General features: G+C 40.8%; 2 protein-coding genes across 2 annotated transcripts; both read right to left on the reverse strand.

Annotated features, from left to right (window-relative positions):
* Positions 1-631: 631 nt before the first annotated feature.
* Positions 632-9,139, reverse strand: plp2b (proteolipid protein 2b). Its single transcript, XM_076098944.1, has 5 exons — positions 8,613-9,139; positions 4,843-4,998; positions 4,621-4,719; positions 1,877-1,973; positions 632-1,762 (listed from the first exon to the last, which is right to left on the reverse strand). The coding sequence occupies exons 1-5, from the start codon at positions 8,709-8,711 to the stop codon at positions 1,749-1,751; spliced, it is 465 nt and encodes a 154-aa protein (XP_075955059.1). The 5' UTR covers positions 8,712-9,139; the 3' UTR covers positions 632-1,748.
* A 1,079-nt stretch (positions 9,140-10,218) lies between these two features.
* Positions 10,219-21,546, reverse strand: sypb (synaptophysin b). The gene is made up of 7 exons (XM_076102737.1): positions 21,529-21,546; positions 20,145-20,210; positions 14,993-15,117; positions 13,610-13,808; positions 13,304-13,495; positions 12,887-13,202; positions 10,219-12,302 (listed from the first exon to the last, which is right to left on the reverse strand). Exons 1-6 carry the CDS (start codon positions 21,544-21,546, stop codon positions 12,918-12,920), a joined length of 885 nt encoding a protein of 294 aa, XP_075958852.1. The 3' UTR covers positions 10,219-12,302; positions 12,887-12,917.
* Between the last annotated feature and the right edge of the window lie 234 nt (positions 21,547-21,780).

The following is a 21,780-nucleotide window of genomic DNA, read 5'->3' on the forward strand; positions in this document are numbered from 1 at the left end:
ACAGCTGTGTTTGGAGGGAAACGTTATTAATACACTCTGGCCACTACAGCAGCCTTAACATGGGGAATTAGTTTGATAACAAGTCAGTATGGCCCCAAACAACAGATTACCATTCCACTGTAGGTCTCTAAAATGACATTGGGCTAGTGTACTGTAATAGTTATTGCAATGGAAAGACAGGAAAACCTGCATGGGAAAAGGATTTTCATAAACGTGAAGAGTGGGGCAGCATGCATATCAAAAGAGATTAGAGATCACAGAGACCTGCTGCACCAGGTCAGTACAAATCCTGGCAGAGTGTAAAAACATAGTTCCTGATCAAATCTGAATACTAACAACCTAATGAGTGACTGCAGCAAACACAACTATAGTCATGTTGACGCTTTTGTTCGGTTGACTCTTATAAACTTAATTACTAACTCTTAGCTGATGGGATAGAGGGAACCTCCATTTAGCAATGTGTCTTCTTCCCTCTAGTGGCAATCTGAGAGAAGACAAGTTACAGTGAAAATATATCCGGCAAACATTTCTACGTGTATGCAGTCAGTTCAAGTTATTGTTGAATAAAGACGTTTTCAAACATCACGGTTAAAATGTAAGATGAGCGAACAATTTAAGTAACAAAAACAAATTTCTCTGTAGTAACAATGGCTTTTATTTCCCAAAGCAAGGCTGCTTTGAATTTTGAAATTAAACAGCAGACTCTTGTAAAGCATGTTAAAAAAAAACAATAAGGCAATGTTTTACTTGGACAAATAACAACCGAATGGGAGAAGGAACAGTTACAGAAGATATTCAAATTGTGCTATTCACTTCATAAAATTCAAACTATGTGATTTTTCTTCATCAAATAAACTTGAACCAAAGAAACTGGACCCCACTTCTGGACTGTATAAAATGGCAACATGTATTCTGCACCTTTAAAATGTATTACAAATGTAAGAAAGGAAAACAACCTGAGCAAGAATCAAAGTAGACAGGTGAAACTGGACACTGTAATTAAAATAAGAAACATGTTGCTGATGGTTAATTGACGTCTAATGATGCAGACTCAACTCTACTTAGTACAAAAACGGCCAAAAGTTTGCTGACTCAAATGTTTAGGCTTCAAGAGTATAAGACGAACAACATGAAGGAACTTGTTAATTAGAATGACAGTCTAAGGCACTGAAACACACGGGAGAACTCTAAAGAGATGATTAAATAACAGAGAAGGAAATGTTTGTCCAGCTGAGGAATCTCTCTGGAAATACAGGAAACACACTGAAGAAGTGAATCATTATGATGTTAAACAATTCCTTAAACACCACATGCATGTGTCAGTTACTTCTAAAGTCCAAATGACACAGTTACTACTCACTACAACAGTCCATTAAACAATACACATGTGTATTAGACAAGCTGCTTGATGACAACCAGTGTCTATTATTTACTGTTTTCCCTTTTTTAATCAGTGGTTCATTGAGGTTGGAGTAAAGGTTTAATTCCTCTTGTTGCAGACAAGATTTTGTCTTAACGTGCAGGTACAGATGTTCAGTACCACTCACTTACATCGTGCTCCTCTCAGGCACGGCCCTAAAAGAAATCTCTCGTCTGTTCACACCATACAGTGGCATTGATTAAACTGTGACCTGAACATTGTGCTGTCCATCGTCCTTTGTGATCCACTCTTACGTTAACCTGCATAAATTCCTCTTCTTATGTTTTTCTGCTGTGTTCTTGGCAGAAGCACATGTGTCTTGGAGTGTTTAAACTCTTTCATCTGTATAAAAAGAAAAAGTAAGACAAACTTGTTGAACACATGAAATAAGGCAGATTATTGTCATATAGAGCGTGTTTTTAGTGCATCAGTCAAGTGAATATCTGCTGCACTCACCGGTGGAAGCTGCCGTGTGCTGCCTGGTGCTCTTGATTTGCAGGTAGATGGTGTAGGTGTCATAGGCAAACAGCAGACCGGCAATCAAACCAAACACCTAAGGAACAATAACCCAGGATCAGAATCACCACAATAATATAACTCACCGTCCACATAAACCTCAGTGTTGATTAATGCAAAAAAAGAAGTAGAAATACTAGAAAACACTGTAATACAGGGGTGTCCAAACTTTTTTCAAAGAGGGCCAGATTTGATAATGTGAAAATGCCCAAGGGCCAACAGTCCCTGCTGACATTATTTTAAACAATACAAGTAGCCTATACATACATTGTTATTTAATCATTTTATTTTCAATGACAGCAAATAGCAATGTAACCAAATGTAAGCAGCTATAATCACTATTTTAAAGTGATTAGTGACTCATCTAAAACATTTTAAAAAAGGAATAACTTCAATAGAATCATTCTATACACTGTAGCTTCTTTACATTCTATTAGAATGTAAAGAAGTTACATTCTGATACAATGTAACTTATTTACATTCTATTAGAATGTAAAGAAGTTACATTGTTGCCTTTTCTTTTCTTCCCACAAGAACTTAATTTTGTCAGGTTGATAAAAAAAAATGTCACTTTACTTCCTGACATTGTTATTTTACCACAGGGGTGTCCAAACTTTTTTCAAAGAGGGCCAGATTTGATAATGTGAAAATGCCCAAGGGTCAACAGTCCCTGCTGACATTATTTTAAACAATACAAGTAGCCTATACATACATTGTTATGTAATCATTTTATTTTCAATGACAGCAAATAGCAATGTAACCAAATGTAAGCATTCATGTGTGAACACATCTCAACAACTATTCTGCCTTTCTTTCACATCTTGAAAGTCAGATAACACAAAGAACAAGCCATCTAAAAGCTAATTACATAGAAACCGATCAATATTCTCACCTCAAGACAATCTTAAATATGACTTAGTGAGGGTAATGAAAAGTTGTCTCACATTTAAGTTCAACACACATGAAACAGGCTAACGAAACAAATCAAGTTGTCTCTTAGTATCTGATGATAGCTCTTCAGTGTTACGAGCCAGGCAAACATTAGCAAACTCGGTCTTCTTCTCGGGGCAATTATGTTTTCTGCTATTTTCATAACACAGTCTTTGATAAACTTTGTCATGTTTGTCATGTTTAGCAATTACCATGGCCACTTCGTAGCTTACTTTGATGATGTTTTCATGTGAAAAGGACCGCTGCTGTGTGGCCAAGTTATCTTGGAGTTGCTTCACTTTTCTAGCTCGGTCGCTCTCTGATAGCTTGTTGTAGCATTAGCATGTTTGGTCTCGTAGTGTCTATTTACATTATATTCCTTTAACAAGGCAACAGTCTCATGACTAATTAGGCAGACAGTTGTTTCGGTTTTCGGTGAAAAAAATATTGCGATCTCCACCTCTCCTGGAAGCGGCGGCCCTTATTATCGACTTTCCTTTTTTTTTTTTTTTTTACTTGCCGTAACATGACAGTTCAAGGGTCAGAGCCAATTTCAAACAGCCAGACAGTTACAGAGTGGTGCTGCCACCATGAGGTAAAAAGAAGAATTGCATGTTGAGTTTGTATGATTTATTCATTCCGTTTTGACTGTGCTGGCGGGCCATAAATAATGCATTTTAAGACAGAAGGTGCGGGCCATATAAAATCGGACCTCGGGCCGTGATTGGCCCGCGGGCCGGACTTTGGACATGTCTGCTGTAATATAAAGTCATATTTTATGTTACATAGCTACAGACAAGTGACTTTCAAAATCTAAGATCTGTTGTGCGGCTCACACCAGAAGACATACTGATTACAAGATCACAGTCACTGTGGGTCAAATTTGTGTCAGCTGTTCAGGTGCAGATGTAATGTATTCAGTAGTCTCAAACATATACTGTTTGGTGGCTCACGCAAAAACACAAAAGGTCCTATCTAGAGCCAGTGTTTGGTTTGTCCATTCTGGGCTACTGTAGAAACATGGCGGTGCAACATGACGGACCACGTAAAGAGGACCTGCTCCGTATGTAGATGTAAACGGCTCATTCTAAAGTAGCAAAAACACAACGATTCTTATTCAAGAAAACATACTTAATAATATTATATTCTATTTCTGCCAATAGATCGCCCTAACTGCTTCACACTGTTCCTTTAATCGTAATGCCACTACAGGCTCTGTTACTACATTTACCTCAGTTTTATAACCTGCTGTCATTAGTGTGTGCATTTTTGATGTTTGATATCACTCCAGCTCCTTTTCATTTCCCATGAAGCTCGTTTAATGACTCTTATTGCATTAAAAATATAATTAGTGGCTGCACTCTAAATGGATGCCACTCTTTTTTCGTCTCAGGCTCATCTCCAACTACAAATGCAGCCTTTTCATTGGCTACGATCAATTCAAACCTGTTTGAAAACTGTCGCTCACAACAACATGAAGACAAGTCTCTGACCTGCATGAACTAAAGGACCTGTGGATTCAGTTTGTCTGACACTGTGACAAAGTCTCGTGCTCTTTACTAGACTTAAACAGGAAGGAAGCAGGAGATATGGTTTGAAATATTCATGTTACTCAATAGTGACTGAACCCTTTAGTTTCAGTTTCTACATCTATGAGTTCCTACACCTACAACAAAACAGATTAATCGATAACAGTTAATAGTTGTCAAAACAAGCAATAAACATATGAGCAGTTTCAGGGCAGCTTGACTCACCCCGCCTGCAATACGAGCGCCGTCCCTGGAACCTCCAACCACGTTGATCAGAGAGACGATGAGGTAAAGGACTGCACCAATACCAGCACGGAAAAGGTCCTGCACAAAGGAGGGAAGCGGAAGATGAAGCCGAAGATGAAGCCTTGTGCAACGAGGCACACGTGTGCATCAGTGTGTGTGTGTGTGCTTGCTGTAAGATAGTAAGACACGTAGAGGACTCACGCTCCAGACCCAGTTGACCACTAGGATTTGCTTGTCCACCTCCATCATGAAGATGCCGAAGAAGACCATGGAGAAGATCATCTCGCAGATGGCCACGGAGGAGTAGCCTCCAGTGGTGGATGCACCGTAGCAGATGATGATAATGAAACTGATTAACTGAGAAGGGTCGAAGGGAAAAGAGAATGTTGGGGAAAGGAATTAAAAACGGGAGAGATTAATGATTTTGAGGATGGTGAAGATATCCCACAATACTTGAGGGTTATTAACAGATGCCCAAATGTCTCTCCTGTCACTTTACAGGTGACAAATCATCTGAATGCTCAGTAACAGAAAAAAAGATCTGTGTCCACTTCAATAGCCGAAGCCAGTCAGACAGTAAATCACTCCAAACAAAGGCCTCGTTGTTTCATTTACTCCAGTCAGCTTACAATTCAACATCCACATAATAACAAGCCTTTTATCAAAGAACTAAATATTTTCTGCACAGTGAGACAACTGGATGGACTATAATGCACTCTGTCAGTCTGTCCATCACATGCTGCTTTCTTCTTTACATTACCAGCACACGTTTGTTCCATCAAGATCTTATTTTTCCACACGAGAAAAAAAAAAAAAAAGTCAGCGGGCATTCTTCTCAGTCCATTCCACTAAAATGCTGCCAATGTGCAGAAATCATAAACTCAGGCAGGCAGCCTACGGCCCTCAACCAGTATCAGCCGTTTTGTTGTCAATACAGCTATTGTTCACTGCTGTCAAACTGTGTGGGTGGATAGTCACACCACACGGACATATGACAGCTGTGAAGGAGTGGACATTTCAACGGGTTAACAGTACAAGTCATTCCATTTAAGCATTTAGTTTATTGTCCTGTTCTACAACATAGATTCATAATACCTGTGCACTGTCATACACATTTGCAAAAGTTGCATTTAGAAATGTGACATATGTACATTTTTATATACTTGAAAAAAAAGATTTTGTCTGAAGGACAGTCCAAAACCCCAAAACATTCTATTAACTACAATTCAAAACAAGGAAAATCTATATTTTCACATTTGAGAGACTGGGACCGTTAAATGTTTGGCATATTTTGCTTGAAAATATTTATTATGATTATTAAAAATTATTTTCAATACATTTTCTTTCGATAAATCTTTGCAGTTCTAATACACTTTAGTACATTAATAACTATATAACATACATTAATATTTTCCTATCAAATATAAAACGCGTACTTAATGAATCAGACTGACGTATATATTTTTTTAAAGCACATTGCAATGTTTTATTCTCAGACACAGACGACTCAGGAGCCAGTGTCAAATCTCTGCAGTCTAAATGATACACGCATGATGTAACCGACACTAGTCCTACATCTGTCACCAACGCTCCCCCTCCCCTCACCCGCAACTGCTGCACAAACGCGCAGCCAGCCAGCCGCATGCATCAGTAGTTCATGTGTTCTGGAGGCCGGCACAGGCTGCCTCTGTAGAGTAGCCGGGCGGGCCGAGGCCAAGGTCCTACACAAAAGAGGCTTTATACGGGGCCAGAGCCGGCCACTGAGGAGGCCGTCACACAGAGAAACACCCGCGAACACAAGTGTCCCTCAGAACAAGAAAGGCTGCGAGATGTTGACACCTTTATGTCTCCTACAGCTGCGGATCTGTTTGCATGGGTCAGCGTTTAGGATCCCAGCGAGGGTCTGTTCACATCAGTATAATGAGCTGCTCTTTTAAAAAAAACGACTGGAGGGAAATAGTTGTGAAGGCTCGGCTAATTATAGTCAGCAGCAGCGTCAGAGCCAAGAGCTCGTCCGTTGTACGGAGACACACCAAACAGCAACGGTTGCTAGGGAAGTCAACTACATTTTCTCACTAAAGTGTACGGAGAGAGAAAAATGGAAAGTTCAGTTTAATTTCATCACTTCCTCGCTTATTATGACACCTAGTCATTTATTCAACTGTCATTCTTCTGCCTGCTTTCCTCCCTTTATCCATTCTTTCAAAAAAAAAAAAGGGAGGTCACCTAAAAAATGCTCTCCAGTCATAAGAGAATGTGAGCGCTTATTAAAAGTGATATTAAAAGTGAGGTGAAAGATCAGCTCAGTGCATGACTCACACTCACTTATCGCTCCTGGCTTATCCACATGACAAACTGAATTTGACTTTACATGGGTGTGTGTGTGACTGTGGTCTTTATGTTCTGCAGCTTCAAACATGTTCAAGTTTGCCTCTTGACAGCCAGATTAACAGCTAAATAACTAAATGTAATTTGACGAGCCATGTTGACACAATTTACAGACAGCTGATTTATTCCTTTAGATTTGGTTTTATCAACTGGAGGATTTAAAACTGGCTGCTGGGGTTAAATACCCAATCTCCCAATAGATTGGAATTAACAAGCAGTAATGACATTTGCCTTCCTGTTTGCCTCCCACACCCCTCTCTCCCTGCCCTGTAAGCAGTTTTAGACATCCACCATCAGAGATGACTTCCTTTAAAAAGGTTCATCAGGCTCCAGTAAAGACGTGAGTGGGCGAGGATACAACAAACTACCGAGTGTATCCACTGAAGCTATCTGTGATCGGCACACCAAAAGATGTGTGCTAAGCAATTCACGCATTCTTTGTTCCCAGGAACAAGCTTCACACACAGCCTGGAATTTCCATTACTTCTGGAAAAAAAAAAGAAAAAGACTTTACAGTGGGCGGACCACTGACCACCAACATCTGAAAGCCTGCTTTATAACGAGTCCATTGAGTTATGAGAGCAGGACCTTGCCTTCGAAAGTAGCACACAGAAGCTCAATAACATTGTATGAACTCTGCAAGCTACTGTGAGATAAGTGATAATACTATGTTGCTATGTGCTTGGCGAGAATCAGATTTTTTTTAAATGCATAAATTATGTAAAGTATTGAAGGTCAAAGCAGTCATGTGTTAAGAGAACACACCTCTGTGAAATGCAAACAAAGGCAATGATGTGAAAACAATGGTCAAGGAGAGAATACAAAAAAAAAAAAAAAAAAAAGACTTCCTAGACAGGAAGTGGTTGTATCTTGCAAGAAAGTGGGACACTTAAACCCACACCACTTTTGCTCTGATGTTCCTATGTCGGCCACTATAGGTGTATATAATCCTCTTAACTACAGCCAGATGTGCTAAGACATAAAGTGGGGAAAAAACCCTCACTTCATGAGCCTTTTATACTTGTAGGAATGTGATATGCAATGCATACTCTCACCATATTAAGGCTACCGCTACCTGCCAACACATGCCGACTGCAATGTAAGTATAAGTATAAACAGGAGACGCCTGACAGCAGTCACCAGGTCGAGTTAACCCGCATGACCTTTCCTCTGCTGCTAAACCCTCAACATGTTGGCTCTTTGGTGCCAAATAAGAAAACGGTGGAGCACAAGCGACAGGTGGAAACCCTTAACCTCAGTTCATGATCCCTTAAACCGCCTCCAGACCACATGCGTACCATTCCTTACAAGACTGCGAGATGACACAGCGTTCAATAGAACAATACTGAAAAAAATTGGTGACAGAAGGAACAAATGCCTTTCTTCTGTCGAGCATAATAGTGAGACAAATCAATAACAACCATGTAGGCTACATTAAACCACTTTAATATATGAAATATTAATGAGGCTTGTTGCATGCTACTTATGCATTGGTACACACAACATATTATAAAGCAGGTTTTGTAAACGGTTGCAACAGTTCATACATAACAGCTAAAAGCAACACGTGTCAGTGAACTTACTATTTCTGCAGTGAGGATAACCCCCTTTTGGGTCCTCACGTAATTTTTCAGCTTCTCCAAGCAGTTGGCACCGGAGCTGGACGCGGTAGAATCAGCCATTCTGGTAACTACTATCTTCTTGACGTATATACACCGACTGTATGTTTGTGTGTTAGAGCCTCGTCGCCAGCAACCGACGACAGGAAAAGAGTTCTCCCGTTAGCGCGTTTTTTTTTTTTTTTTTCTGTCCTTCCACTCTGATGAATCAACTTCTCCGATGTAAAAAACGTCTCCTGGTTGAGCTCAGTCACGAGCACAGAAGCTCTGCACAAAAAAACGCTCAGCTCTGTGTGTGAGAAGAGGGAGGGTCTGAGGAGCTGACAGTGGGGCGTTGGCTCTCACTTTTCTCCAGAGGAGCTGCTTCTTGTGCCGTTGGCACTGTGGCACCACTATGGCGAGCTGCTCCCGTGCTGCCTTCAAGCGCTCCTCGTAAACTCCAAAGACCTGTTGCGAACGTTGTTGCGTTAGTGGCGTATGTTTTTTAGCTGATTTCCAATGGTTGGTGGTGGTGGAGGACGAACTCAAGTACTGCACTTTACACTTCTGCTCAGTGGTGGAGGAAGTAATCGTTTACTTATGTAAATGTTGCAACACCATGGTGGAGAAATAATTCATGCATTCAAAATCGTACTTATAGTTAGAGTACTAGAGTACAATACTTGAGTAAATATTATTTTCACCACTGCTGATCAAGTGAAGATGGGCTTCCTTGAGTTGCAGCAATATTCGAGTATATATGGATGCTAGTTAAGGATGAAGTTTAAATAAGCTACTACAACATTTAAGTGCTTACTTGTTAATGCATCAGTAATTTTTGAGCTTTACTTTTACTTTTGATATTTCAAGTGTATTTTGTTATGAATACGTGTGTACTTTTACTCAACTACAACTTCAAAGGGCCGATGTAGGGTTTTTACTTTAAGTATTTTTGTAGTGAGGTATTAATACCTAATCTATTCAAATGAACTAACTCATTAATTTATAATGTGTATAATTTATAATGCATTTTTTCAGTAGTAACAGGCTCTGTCCATCTCTTAAATCTTGGTCCTCTTGGCATTATTTGTATGGACAAGTCTTTAAAATAATGAAATAAATTCAAATTTTTGGCAAAATGGAAGGAGGCCTAAGGAAGACATTTCAGTTAATACCCTCCCCGGCCACCAGGGAGTGCCATGCAGTCCTCATCAAAACCACAGACTGGGTCAAACTAACCTGTATTCTGGCCCACAGCCTGCCTGACATGGGTGTTTAAGGGCTTACTGGAGTCAGCAATATAGGCCAGCTATAGAAATATCATCTGCATTTTTCTACGAAACAGTCTGCTACTATCACTAAATAGGCAAGCGTGTTCCAAGGTTTTATTACACCCGTGTTTGTGTTGCTTCGCTATGTTTTAGACAGTTTATTGTATTTTGTTTTAGTTAATCTCCTGCTACGATTTATTCATAAAACTGATAATCAACTTGAAACATATTATTATTACTCAACCCAGCTCATCGAAGTAAACAAACAGACAGCCAGCCTATGAACAGAAGTACACATTTTAACCTGCAACAGAATAATTTCAAGTTTATTTCATTTTGTTTCACATGGATCCCATATAATAAGAATACAGCAGAATTTTGGAGTCTTGGATATTTTTTTTCTCTGACTTATCATTATCATAAATACTAATATGAATACATCATACACAATAAACACAGCACTATCCAAAGGCGTAGAGAGAGTATCACAAGACATCATTCACCACTAACAACAGAGTATATTTCATTTCAGCATATTTATAAGAGCTACAGTGAAAGAGAGAGAAAGACAGAGAGAAAGAGAGAGAAAAAACAGGTGGGGGGGGACTAGAGGAAGAGAGAAAGCAGGTGCTTCTACACGCCTGAATCAAAGAACCCTGATTTAAAACAAAAAAAAAGTGAAACCAAGGCTGTGCAATGGATCAATATATACTGGAGATGGACAACAAGTCATCCTGATGAGGACTGTGGAAGCAAAACTACCAATCAAGACACATCTCTTACCATTTGGCAATCTTGTATATCCAAACAGAGGATTGGCAGTAGGACAGGTATTTTATATCTGGAAGGAAGTGATTATTGCGGCACCTACTTTCTGCTTTGAGTAGAATATAGCAGAGCTGCTGTATGTGCTGAGCAGTAACCACGATGATGGATCAAAACATAGCACGGTGTTACTGTGTAGTCTAACTTTCCTGCAGCTTTAAGCCTCAGCCTCTCAAACATGTTTAGGGATGCTTCAGGATATAAGGATGCATGCAGTAAATTCACCCTCCGAAAGAGAAGAGATGAAGAAGGATCGAAGATGCAGGAGGAGTACATGTGGAGTCATATTGTTCAGACCGCCTCGTAATAATATGTGTTGTACTATGCAAGGTCTTTAATATACTTTATTCTCATTTGCCGACTAAATGTTAACGTGAGTATGTAGGTCACTGATTACAGTGTGATAGAAACACCGGTTAAAAAACTATATGACTCTGTCTTACAACTTTCCGGACCACATAACAGGCGATCAAAACAGGACGAGGGTTCATAGACTAAATTAGTCTGATGCCATTACATAAATCCAAACAAACAAACAAACACACACGTCGCTAAATCTGTTGCTCACTGGCCCCGATTCACAATTTTCATACTGATAGCACACTATAGCAGTTTTTGAAACAGCACAGCAAATATGAGATGCTACCATGCTCACTAATTTTCGTGACCCTATGCAATTTTTTATATTACATGTCAGGATTTAAAATGTTCTGTGTATCACAAGAGTTCATCCTCACTTGACAGTGATATTTGATGAATAAATGTATATAAAAACATAAATGAAGTTGAAACAACCTACTTAAAACCCACTACTATCATCTATTCACTATGTTATAATAAATTACTCTTACTCTCACCGTTTATATTAATTATTTTCTTTCGACATTTGCCATCATATTTTGAGCAGCCTTTAGCCCCTTTCTTAAATCCTGTCAGTGATGCTGATCAAATGAGAAGAAAAAAAACGTGAAAAGATGTTTATAGATTCTGAGATGAATAAATTAAAAACTTATGGTGTGAATAATTTAAGGGGATTGAAGGGCAAAGGCTAAACTATGTGAGCTCCTAAACAGAACCAAAGTAAATGCAATTGAATAACTCTGTGCTCAACATTTGTTGTATAACAACTTTTATGGAGTGCACAATTATTCAACTGTGTACATATAATCATATATATATCAGCATGTTGATATTTACACAGCACAGACAAATACATTCTCCCAAGTTAAATATTACTACAACTTTTTTTCCCCATAAATGTAAGTCTTTTCCATTACAAGATTTCAGTTAAATGTTCGCCAACGAATGTTTTGGTATTTGTATTCAAGTTTTTCTCGTATAACCAAACAGACAATCCTCTGTTGTCTTCTACAGTTAAATACATCACGAGAATAAACATCATGTTACAGCAAAGACCCCATTCCCCCGGTAGTGTCCCCCTCCCCAGGCCTCACCAGTTTCTGCCCTCCATGCCTCCCTCCCTCCGCCTGTCAACTCACAAATACACAAACAGACAAACAGAGGAGTGTGGAAATGCAGGTGGTGGTCGAGAGCCACACTCCAACATCACAAGCTCAACCTGGGTAGAGGGAGAGAAGGTAGAAAAGAGAGACAGAGACAAAGAGGGAAGGAAAAATATTAAACACACAGCAAACGTATGATCATCTTAATGAAATTCAAGAGAGTGAAGAGGATACATCAGACCGGCATTGCATCAATGCCTAGGCTACGCCCCATTTTTGGGGAAAGAATTGCTGCTGTGTAGTGGGATTACAATCCTAACACACGATAAATTGCATTGACAGCTATAGGATCTTGAGTTTTCTATCCCACAAAAAGGGGCGCGGCCTTGACATTTTACGTAGTAAATTGACGGAAGAAAAGCCGAATCAAATAAAAATGGATGTTGGTGTGTCATCTGCATAGAAGTAGAACTCCGCCCATTACCTTCTAATCATGTGCCATAGAAATAGCAACCCAAATAAAATATTGACATTAATGTTAGGTTGATATTCAGCAGATATCATTGTTTGCCTCGTAAAAACACCGTTACACATGTAACCCTGAAATTGTGCTTGAAATAAAGAATACCTTAGATCATTACCTCAAAGGCGTCCAGTATAACACAACCACTCCATAAGTTCTACATATGTTTACACTTACCATCCTGCAGCTGTGGTTTGGCTGGACAGGCTCACATTTGATTCGCGAAGGAGGTGGGCTGCGGCTGCTGCTCATAGCCCTGGCTGTATCCTCCTTCCTCATTGTAGCCCTGCTGCCCGTATTCGGGCTGGTACCCTCCCTGGGAGCCGGCGTAGGGGTCCTGCTGAGCGTAGCCTCCCTGGGCAAAGGCATCGGGGGCGGGCTGCTTTTCCTGTGATGGGACGTATGTTCCAGAGAGGGCAGCCATCCAGCCGGTCTCCTTGAACACGAACCACAGGTTTCCGATCCACAGGATCAGGTTGATGAAACCAAAAGCCTGTGGAGCAGAGAGGCGTTTGGAGTTAAGATATTTACTCTTTCTGATCTCATATCAACTCTTCATACAGCTTGGTTCAGTGTGACGCATCGGGGTCCTACCACAGAGGTGTTGAGGCCGGAGACCTTGGGGTCGTGGACTTCACGGCAGCGAGTCTCTTCTTCGTCACAGGCTGAGATGAGAGTGATGACCCTCTCTGGATCGGTGGCTGTTTTCACATCTGACAGGCCTTTAGCCCAAGCACATGAACAGACCAGCCACATGAAGGCAAATACCGCAGACACAACAAAGTCCTGGGGATCAGCAAGACAACATGATCACTTTTTATACCAACAGCTTAAGGAGGTATTTATTGTAACACCAGTTGTTGCACTTGTATCATATGTATAAGGCATCAACAAACTCACAATCTGGGCCCCCTTGCAGTTTTCACGGTACTTCTCCAGTACGAAACAGTATGCAGAGAGGGCTGCCATTGAGTAGAGGAAGGAGAAGACAGCGATGGTGACGAAGAACTCAGCTGAGGAGGAGTAGTCCCCGACCAGGAATAGACGCTCTTTGTTTCCTCCCTTACAGGTCGGGGAATCAAAGTAAACCTGATGGAGCCTGAGAACAGAGACACAAAGACGGAGAGAGAAATGAGAAACTGCAAAAAGAGCTAAGAGAAAAAAAGGTTAAATAGTGACACAGTTCTTGTGATATCAATGAACAGTGTCTACGATTATTTGCAGTTTTCATTGATGATGTAAGTGGATTAATGCAATACATAACAAATACTGTTGAATAGAGCATTTTAAAGGAGTTCCAAATTGTGGGGAACGCATTTATTCGCTTTCTTGCCAAGAGGTAGATGGGGACATCAACACCACTCTCATGTTTGTCAATTAGATATGAAGCTACAGCCAGGGGTGTGGCCATGTTAGCTTAGCTTAGCATAAAGACTGGAAACAGGGGGAAACAGTTAGCCTGGCTCTTTTCAAAGGTGAAAAATTCCACCTACTAGAAGCTCTGAAGCTCACTGTTAACCTTATATTTCTTTAATTTGTATAAAAACCAGAGTAACGTGTAAAAACATCACATGGTCCAATGAATGGTCAGCATATGATCCCCGGTGAATACACAACATGTTTTTACTCTTTAGTAGACCTTTTAAGCCGAGTCAGGCAAGCTATTCCCCCTGTTTCCAGTATTTATGCTAAGCTAAACTAAGCTAATAAACTACCTTCATATATAGCATAGACACGAGAGTGGTATTGATCTTCTCATCTAAATCTTGGCAAGAGAGCAAATGTGAAGTGTATTTCACAAAATGTTGAACTATTCCTTTAATTAACTAAAGGTACTTGTCCTTTTTTACCACATAGTCTACTGAGCTTACTAACTAAACTATGCTATTGTATAAATAGGAATACAGGCCTATATTTCGTAATTCCTTGCAATGGTACCAATTTATCAAATGTATATAATTCATAACAAATTTTCTTATAATTCATTTTCTTAGAATTGCTGGTATATAATTCATAACAAATGCCTTTTAGCACAAGTTGCATGGTTGTTCTAAAAAATAGTTTGACGTTGGAATGAATCAAATCTTAAAAAGCTAATTTCAAAATGAGACCTTGCTATATCATACTAATTGGCTTCACCATCAACAAGATGAACTTGCTCCTGAGTAATCTATTTTGATACTTGTGCTTAATATGTATTTTACAGTTTGTTTGGTGCCAACAGTTGAATTTCTTTCCTATTTCTACTACATTGGTGAAAGTGACTTGTGAGGTGAGACGTACCTGAACGGATATTCAAATTCTACTTCTATGCCTAGGTCACTCTCCGTCCGGTTTTTACACTCCACGCTCATCTTGAACATGCCAGAGTAACTGCCACATGTCGAGAAGGCGAAGATTGCAAAGATCTGCGGGAGAAAAAAAGAGGAAGGAAGAGACACGGTGAAAATGTGACATCTCACAGACAAACTGTGAAAAAAAACACAGAACACACAGAGCGATTACTCCAAATCACACTTGGACGATCACATGCTTTAATTACAAGAGTCCTCGGCTTTAGGTTTAGGATAATGCAGCCGCGTAAACAAAAAGCTCCAGTGACAAAACAGGTGACAGCTCCATTTACACTGGAAGCTGCAGATTGCTGCTTTCACCACCTCCAACGTCTCGAGCAGACAGATATTCCACCAATCATAGCGAGTTGATAAATAAAAATGCACACAGAGTGCAAATCAATGCAACGTTATCACCGGGCTACACGGCAACGGCTGCGCCTGTTGCCATGGTTACCCTTACGATTGGTTTTCTGTACATGTTTCCTCGTTGTACTTTGTGGTACAACGGTGATCGTGCATTCGGTCAGGGTCTGTTATTTCAGATGCACACAGCTCAGTCTGGTGCTTCAGCTCAACGTCAGCGGCACAAACAGACATGCGTGGAGATTTACACACACACACACACACACACACACACACTCACACGCAGAAGATTAGACAAATCAGACTATTTTTACCACACCCTCCCTGCGCTGCGGGCCAGATCCGATTGGGTGGAAAATCCAGCTATTAATCTGACTGAGGTGCTCGACCATCTGTCACCAAGTTTCAACTACAAGCTACTGTAAAGCCAGTCACAACACACACAAAGCCACACCCCAACACATGAGCTTGTATCTGCACACACACACGCACACACTATGCCACGTCTTGTAGTACTGTCTACCTGCTGCAAGCATCAACACACTTAACTATTTACAGTAATCTTTTAGCTAATGTGAGGCGGAAGCTCGTTTGTTGGATTTACACACCGGCCGCCTAAAGCGAGCCTCATTGTGATGGCGATACTCATCCTGCTCTGTTCCTGCAGGGTTTCTTATATTTTTATTTTCTAATGTCCTCACCCAACACCTTCCCTCCCTGTTGTTGGTAGGAGGCCAATTAACAGGTTTTAATAACCAATGCAAATGACTGCAGACGTGATGAAAGTGGCTGCATAAGTGTGTGGGAGGAGGGAGAGGAGGCTGCTGATAAACGACACAGTTTATTATCAATTTCAGGCAAAGAATTGTACCATCTGGAGTCAAGCTTTTGAGTTAAAATCCAGACTGAAACACGGATAATTTCAACATTATTATGACAATCTCACTCGGAGCTGATCTGGCTAATCTTAAATATTTGAGCCTCATTATATTTTGGTGCATGCATTATTCCCGATGTCACGTTCATGGACAGTTGAGAAAGGCCTGCAAAACGTGAGTTGTGTTTTACGTAGTACTTTCTCTTTAAAACCCCAAACAGAATAATGGGATGTAAGGCTGCAGCAGCTGTGCAATTAATCAACACCTAGAGCATGTGTAGAACTGCAGTGTGGGCACAATCCTTCACACATTCTATCCTATCGTAATCCATCTAATTCTGTTTAGAATATGGCACACACAGCAGCTATTTGTTTTTATTACTAAAAGGTTCAACGATTTTAGAGCTCCCTGTGTCCATATCGGAAGGAGGAGTGATGGAGGAGGAAGAAGAGGGCCAGCCAGACTGAAAAAAGAAATGGTGGCACACTGAGTGTCAGGTGCCATGGTAACACAATTGGCAGCGTCGCGCACAGCGAGGAGGCAGAGGCTGGTTTCTACCGCTCCTGGTATGCTGGATGGTTGACAGCTCTTCTGTGCTGTGAAGATACACAATCTCACTCACTCAGACACGAACGATCTGTCTGCTACGGCTGTTCTCACACTGTCTGTCTGTCTTTCTCTGTAAAAAAACGATCAATAAAAGCACCAACTGTAGAGCTTGACCAAACAACGTATTTTTTTCCCTCTTAACATTAACATATAAGACATATAACATTTAGATCTGGATATTTATTTTTTTAAAGACTCCTTTTTAGATCCTTTTTCCGCTCATAATAGTTATTATCTTTGGTATTTCTGTATTGCAATTACTTGTTAGTTATCGGACAACATTTATGCAAATATCGATATATTTGCAATAAGCTAATGTCGGCCGATCTTGCTCTGCGAAGATATTCTGCGAAGATATTACGTTTTTTCAAATTTGACCATTTTCTGCCAAAAATATTAAATGATTTCCGCGTTCATGTGCAACTAAAATGTTAAAAACCAACCCTTGGATGAGGATAAGCAGCTCTTTACATGTCGACACATAGCCAAAAAGCACAAAAGCACAGAAATAAACACAAGCTGAGCCTTCACCAGAGGCCCTGGAGTAATAATAACCACAGAGAGTCACCAAGCGTCTGAACAGTAAAAGCCCCTGAGCTACAACAAAATCAACAGCCTTTATTACACATTAGGGACTACAGCAAAGTGAATCATGTTCTCACAAACAGCCTTTTTATGAGTCAGAAAGTGAAATTTGTATTCAGATGAAATTCAACATAGCAGTGCCATCGTGTAGCGGTGGAGGCAGGAGGCTGTTTGCGTACTCTGTGGTTGAGCTCCACATCAGTGTTATTTGGGAACTCAATGTCTTCCAGCATCCATCAAGTCTAGGCTTTGTCAGCACTCTTCCCCAGCGACAGAGAGTGTGGGTGGGGTGGTGTGGGGAGGTGCGAAAAGCTACATGAGTCACACATACTGAACGCTGTATAAATCTCACACATTCTTATCATCAAATGTAGACGAAATCTTTAACAAAAAAAAAAAATCACACATCCTCCACCGGTCTCAACTGATCCAATTCATTTCCATTTAATCTCATCTCTAAAATTCAAATATATGAATATGACCACAGCAAATTGGCACATTCTGGCTGCAACAAAAATCCCAAAAAGGTCTGATTCTAGAGAAGAATCCCTGAAAGAGGGGGAAGCTCCTCTTTCCTACCCTAAAAACACTGTGTTGCTGGTCGTGCATGCCCATATTAATCCAGAAAGAGAAGCAGCTCCTCCTCTAGTCTGACGTTGAGGCATGCAGGCCCCTCTGACAGATGATTCATGGGCCCTGGCCTCCTGAGCGAGGCTCCTGATTGGTTGCTGGCTTGCTGTGACCCAGGGAGGCAGTGATGAGGTGCTGGCACACTCACACAGCTCCAGGGAAGGACTACAGAGTCATGCAGTACACTCATGCCTCTGACTGCTCTCTGGCATATCTGCAGAGCCCATTACAGCGTGAGACACTGTTAGGGCCGCTCTGGCATGCAAGTTTTCATCTGGTTTGTGTTAAGTGTGTGCTCATACTGAGGATCAGGGGTGTAGCTAACAATTATGGGACCCATGTGCAGGAAGGGCATCCCCTCCTCAATTCCCTTCTCATCTACCCTCCCAAAATGTATTCATAATTACATGGCATGCACAAATTGAATGAGGAACATAGGGCTTATTAAAATGATTAGCGCTGCAGCTAACGTGTATCTGACAATGTAAGCCTAAAGCCAATTATTTTCTTGATTAATCGATTTTTTGTTTTGTTTATAAAATATCTGAAAACAGTGAAAGAAATCCCAAGGTGACCTCCTCATATAGCTTGTTTTGCTAGAGCATCAATCAAAAACCCAAAGATATTCAGCTTTCTATCATATATTACAACGGAAAGCATCACACCCTCACATGTGAGCAGCCAGAACGAGAAAAATTGGGGTATTGTTGCATTAAAAATAATTCACTATGTTGATAATGCAAACTGGTTGCCGTAACCAAAACCACAAACAGTCAGAACCAGTTCATAACATCACATCAGTGTTTAACAAAGCATTACACAAGATAAGAAAAGGCATATTTTAGAGGCTTAGCTGGGGGGCCAGCGAGGGTAATTAGCTCCACTATTACCACTGTGGTGCCCCAGCTGTAGAGACAGAAGACAACTGCAATAGAGAGGCACCACTGTTAACCCTGCAGCCTCTTCAGTGTGAGCCTGCTCTATGAGGATATAGCTGTGGGACAACATCCTTAATGACTGATCTTCTAGTCATAATCTGCTGATTATTGTCTTGTTTGATCAATGAATCCTTTGGGCCACAATATGGCACAGAATGGTGAAAGAAAAATGGCCGTCAAGATTGTTTTCCCAAGCCCAACTTGATGACATCACAATGGTGTTTTTGTGCGACCAACAGACCAAAAAACCAAAGATAATCAGTTTGGGATCTTATAAAGACAAAGAAAAGCAGTAAATCTTCACAGGGTACTTTTATGAGATTTTGCATTTTGTGATTTTGTTAGTTGTTAATTAATGAATCTAACTTTTCAAATTATCTGTTGGATTGTTGGAGTACAATGTCTTAAGTAGACCCCATTTAATGATATTTTCCCCAAAAAATAAACAACAGAAAAAAGCAAAAAAAAATCTTTCAGATGCAGAAATTGTACACAACTTGAGCAAAATGGAGTTATTCAGTTATGCTGCTCTCTTCAGCTAAACTAATTAATGAGTAGTTCACTGGCTCCATCATCTGGAGTAAACTGAACATATGGAGGTAACAAACTGCTCTAGACAAATTGTCATTATGACTATATTGTGTTACTACTATATTGATGTAACACATCCTGTTAGTGACTCCTGCTCAGGCTTGTTGGGGCAATATCACAATGTCATACAAGATACAAGAGGCTCCTCAATATTACGCTAATTCTTTGATTAAGAGAGTGATTATTAGACATAAGGTTGGTGGAGTTACGGTAGTTTTTCAAGCGATAAAGGAAAAAAAGTCTGACGTTAAACCCTCGTGAGAGAGGATTCAATGTTGTTGTTTTTCTCAGAGTGTAGTCACATCCATTATTAAGCCCCATGCAGCTTTATGACCTCTGTGTGACAGAAGGTTACAAATCTGTCAGTTAGGACATGATGACGTTATTTATTGCCAACACAAGCTCCAAGTAGTTTATCCATAATAATATTCTATTCTGAGATTTTTTTCTTTTTTACTAAAATGGGAAAATATATATTTAATAAAATGCAAAATAGACAACTTACCCACTGTAGAATTTTGATAAATCCCAACGGTTGTTTGAGTACCGTGAACTGCCCTTGGGCCACCAACTGCCAAAAGAACAACAAAAATTAATTAGCAGTTTTTAAAAAAATTACATTTTCAACTCTTGTACTCTTGAAATCAGCCCAGTAGACCAGGCTGATGATAACACGATGATATGATGATGCTGATTAAAAACATGAACCTGATTATTTCAGCCTCATTTAGCCCACAGACCTCTACTGCTGACACCCGCAGGTGTTTGTTACAGAACAAATATCTGCTGCCAGTGAATAAAGTGTGTGTGCGTGTGTGTGCGTGTGTGCGTGTGTGCGTGCGAGAGAGAGAGAGAGGGGAGGGGGGTTGGGGGTGGGAGAGAGCTCCTGCCGGCATTACAATTACACTAAAGCTGATTAACAGACCGTTTTCTCTGCTCTCTCGCTGCACACTTCACGGCAGTCTTTTTCTTTATTATTCAATTGAGAGCAAATCTCGCGAAATCTGTGTAATTGACGACAAAAAAAACGAAGGAGCGTTTGTGCGCAGGTGAATGCGACACCGCAAAGAAGGCGGTGTGTCTCTGTGTGCATCAATAAATGGCCGCACTGGAAATAGGCGGCAGTGATGGTTTTCTCTTTCTCTCTTTCTCTCTCTCTTGGGCTCTGGGGCTACTTTCACCCCCATTGTTTTTATCCCAACATCCATATTAAACAGATGACGCATGCACGGACAATATCCATGTTGAGAGCAGAACGGGAGCCCGATTCCTCGCTCATCTCTCAGGGAAGCCTTGTTGGCTTTTGTCGCAAACCACACAGCTCTCTGAGAGATGAGCTGTTGGAGCTGTTGGAGATGCAGGAGACCGTCCTCCTCGGTGTCGGGGCCTACTGCGGCTATCCGAACGCACCGAGGGCCTCGGAAATTAATCATGTTTGTTATCTTAGCAACATCAGGGCTAATTGAGACGTGAGCGGTCTAAATCAATTAACTGAAACCCTGGAGATGATATAGGCTACATCCTCTCCTTCCTTTGCTAAATGTCATGGCTGCAGAAATCTGGACATCCTACACATTTTTTTTATTTTTGGACAGTCAACGGGCCACTCCATCACATCGACTGCAGCATCAGTGCTGGAAAATTGTCCAATTACATCGCGCTCTGTCGTGCTTTTACATCGCTGCAGTTTTTTAATAAATGCATAAATCACAATTTTGACTCCAAGATAATCGAAAGCACTGCGTTAAAACCTTAACCTCGGTGGATTGGTAGCAAGAAAAAATCTTAATTTGAGCGCACGACAAGGGAAAATTAGGCAGAATGAATGAGCATCATCTACCGAACAAAACAACAGTGAAAATATATGATTTCCCCCCCAAAAGCCTTACCTGATTCACAACATCCATCTTGGCCGCTTACTCGCTGATAAGAGGATCAGAGGGGCGGAGGGAGGGAGGCGTCTCATCCGGAACAGCCCAGGGGAGGAAGACGCCCAGGAGGAAGAGCTGGTCTGCGTCACGAGCTGGGACGTGTGAAGCGTCGTGACGTCAGATAAATCGCTGGACGTGGGGCGAACAGGAGCCGAGCCGTCTGTCCAATCGCAGCGCTGCTTTATTCTAAGGGTAGCTTGAGATTGAGCC

Source organism: Anarhichas minor, unplaced genomic scaffold (assembly GCF_050575085.1).
Source record: "Anarhichas minor isolate MPS153535 unplaced genomic scaffold, ASM5057508v1 ptg000003l, whole genome shotgun sequence".
In the NCBI taxonomy this organism is placed as follows: Eukaryota; Metazoa; Chordata; class Actinopteri; order Perciformes; family Anarhichadidae; genus Anarhichas; species Anarhichas minor.

Coding starts and splice junctions, on each gene's coding strand:
- sypb (XM_076102737.1), bottom strand. Junction 15,118..20,144: donor TTATCAAAATTCTACAGTGG/GTAAGTTGTCTA, acceptor TTTCTCCCGCAG/ATCTTTGCAATCTTCGCCTT. Junction 13,496..13,609: donor ACTGCAAGGGGGCCCAGATT/GTGAGTTTGTTG, acceptor GCTGATCCCCAG/GACTTTGTTGTGTCTGCGGT.
- plp2b (XM_076098944.1), bottom strand. CDS start 8,711: ATGGCTGATTCTACCGCGTCCAGCTCCGGTGCCAACTGCTTGGAGAAG. Junction 4,999..8,612: donor TTATCCTCACTGCAGAAATA/GTAAGTTCACTG, acceptor GACCCTTCTCAG/TTAATCAGTTTCATTATCAT. Junction 1,974..4,620: donor GCGCTCGTATTGCAGGCGGG/GTGAGTCAAGCT, acceptor ATTGTTCCTTAG/GTGTTTGGTTTGATTGCCGG.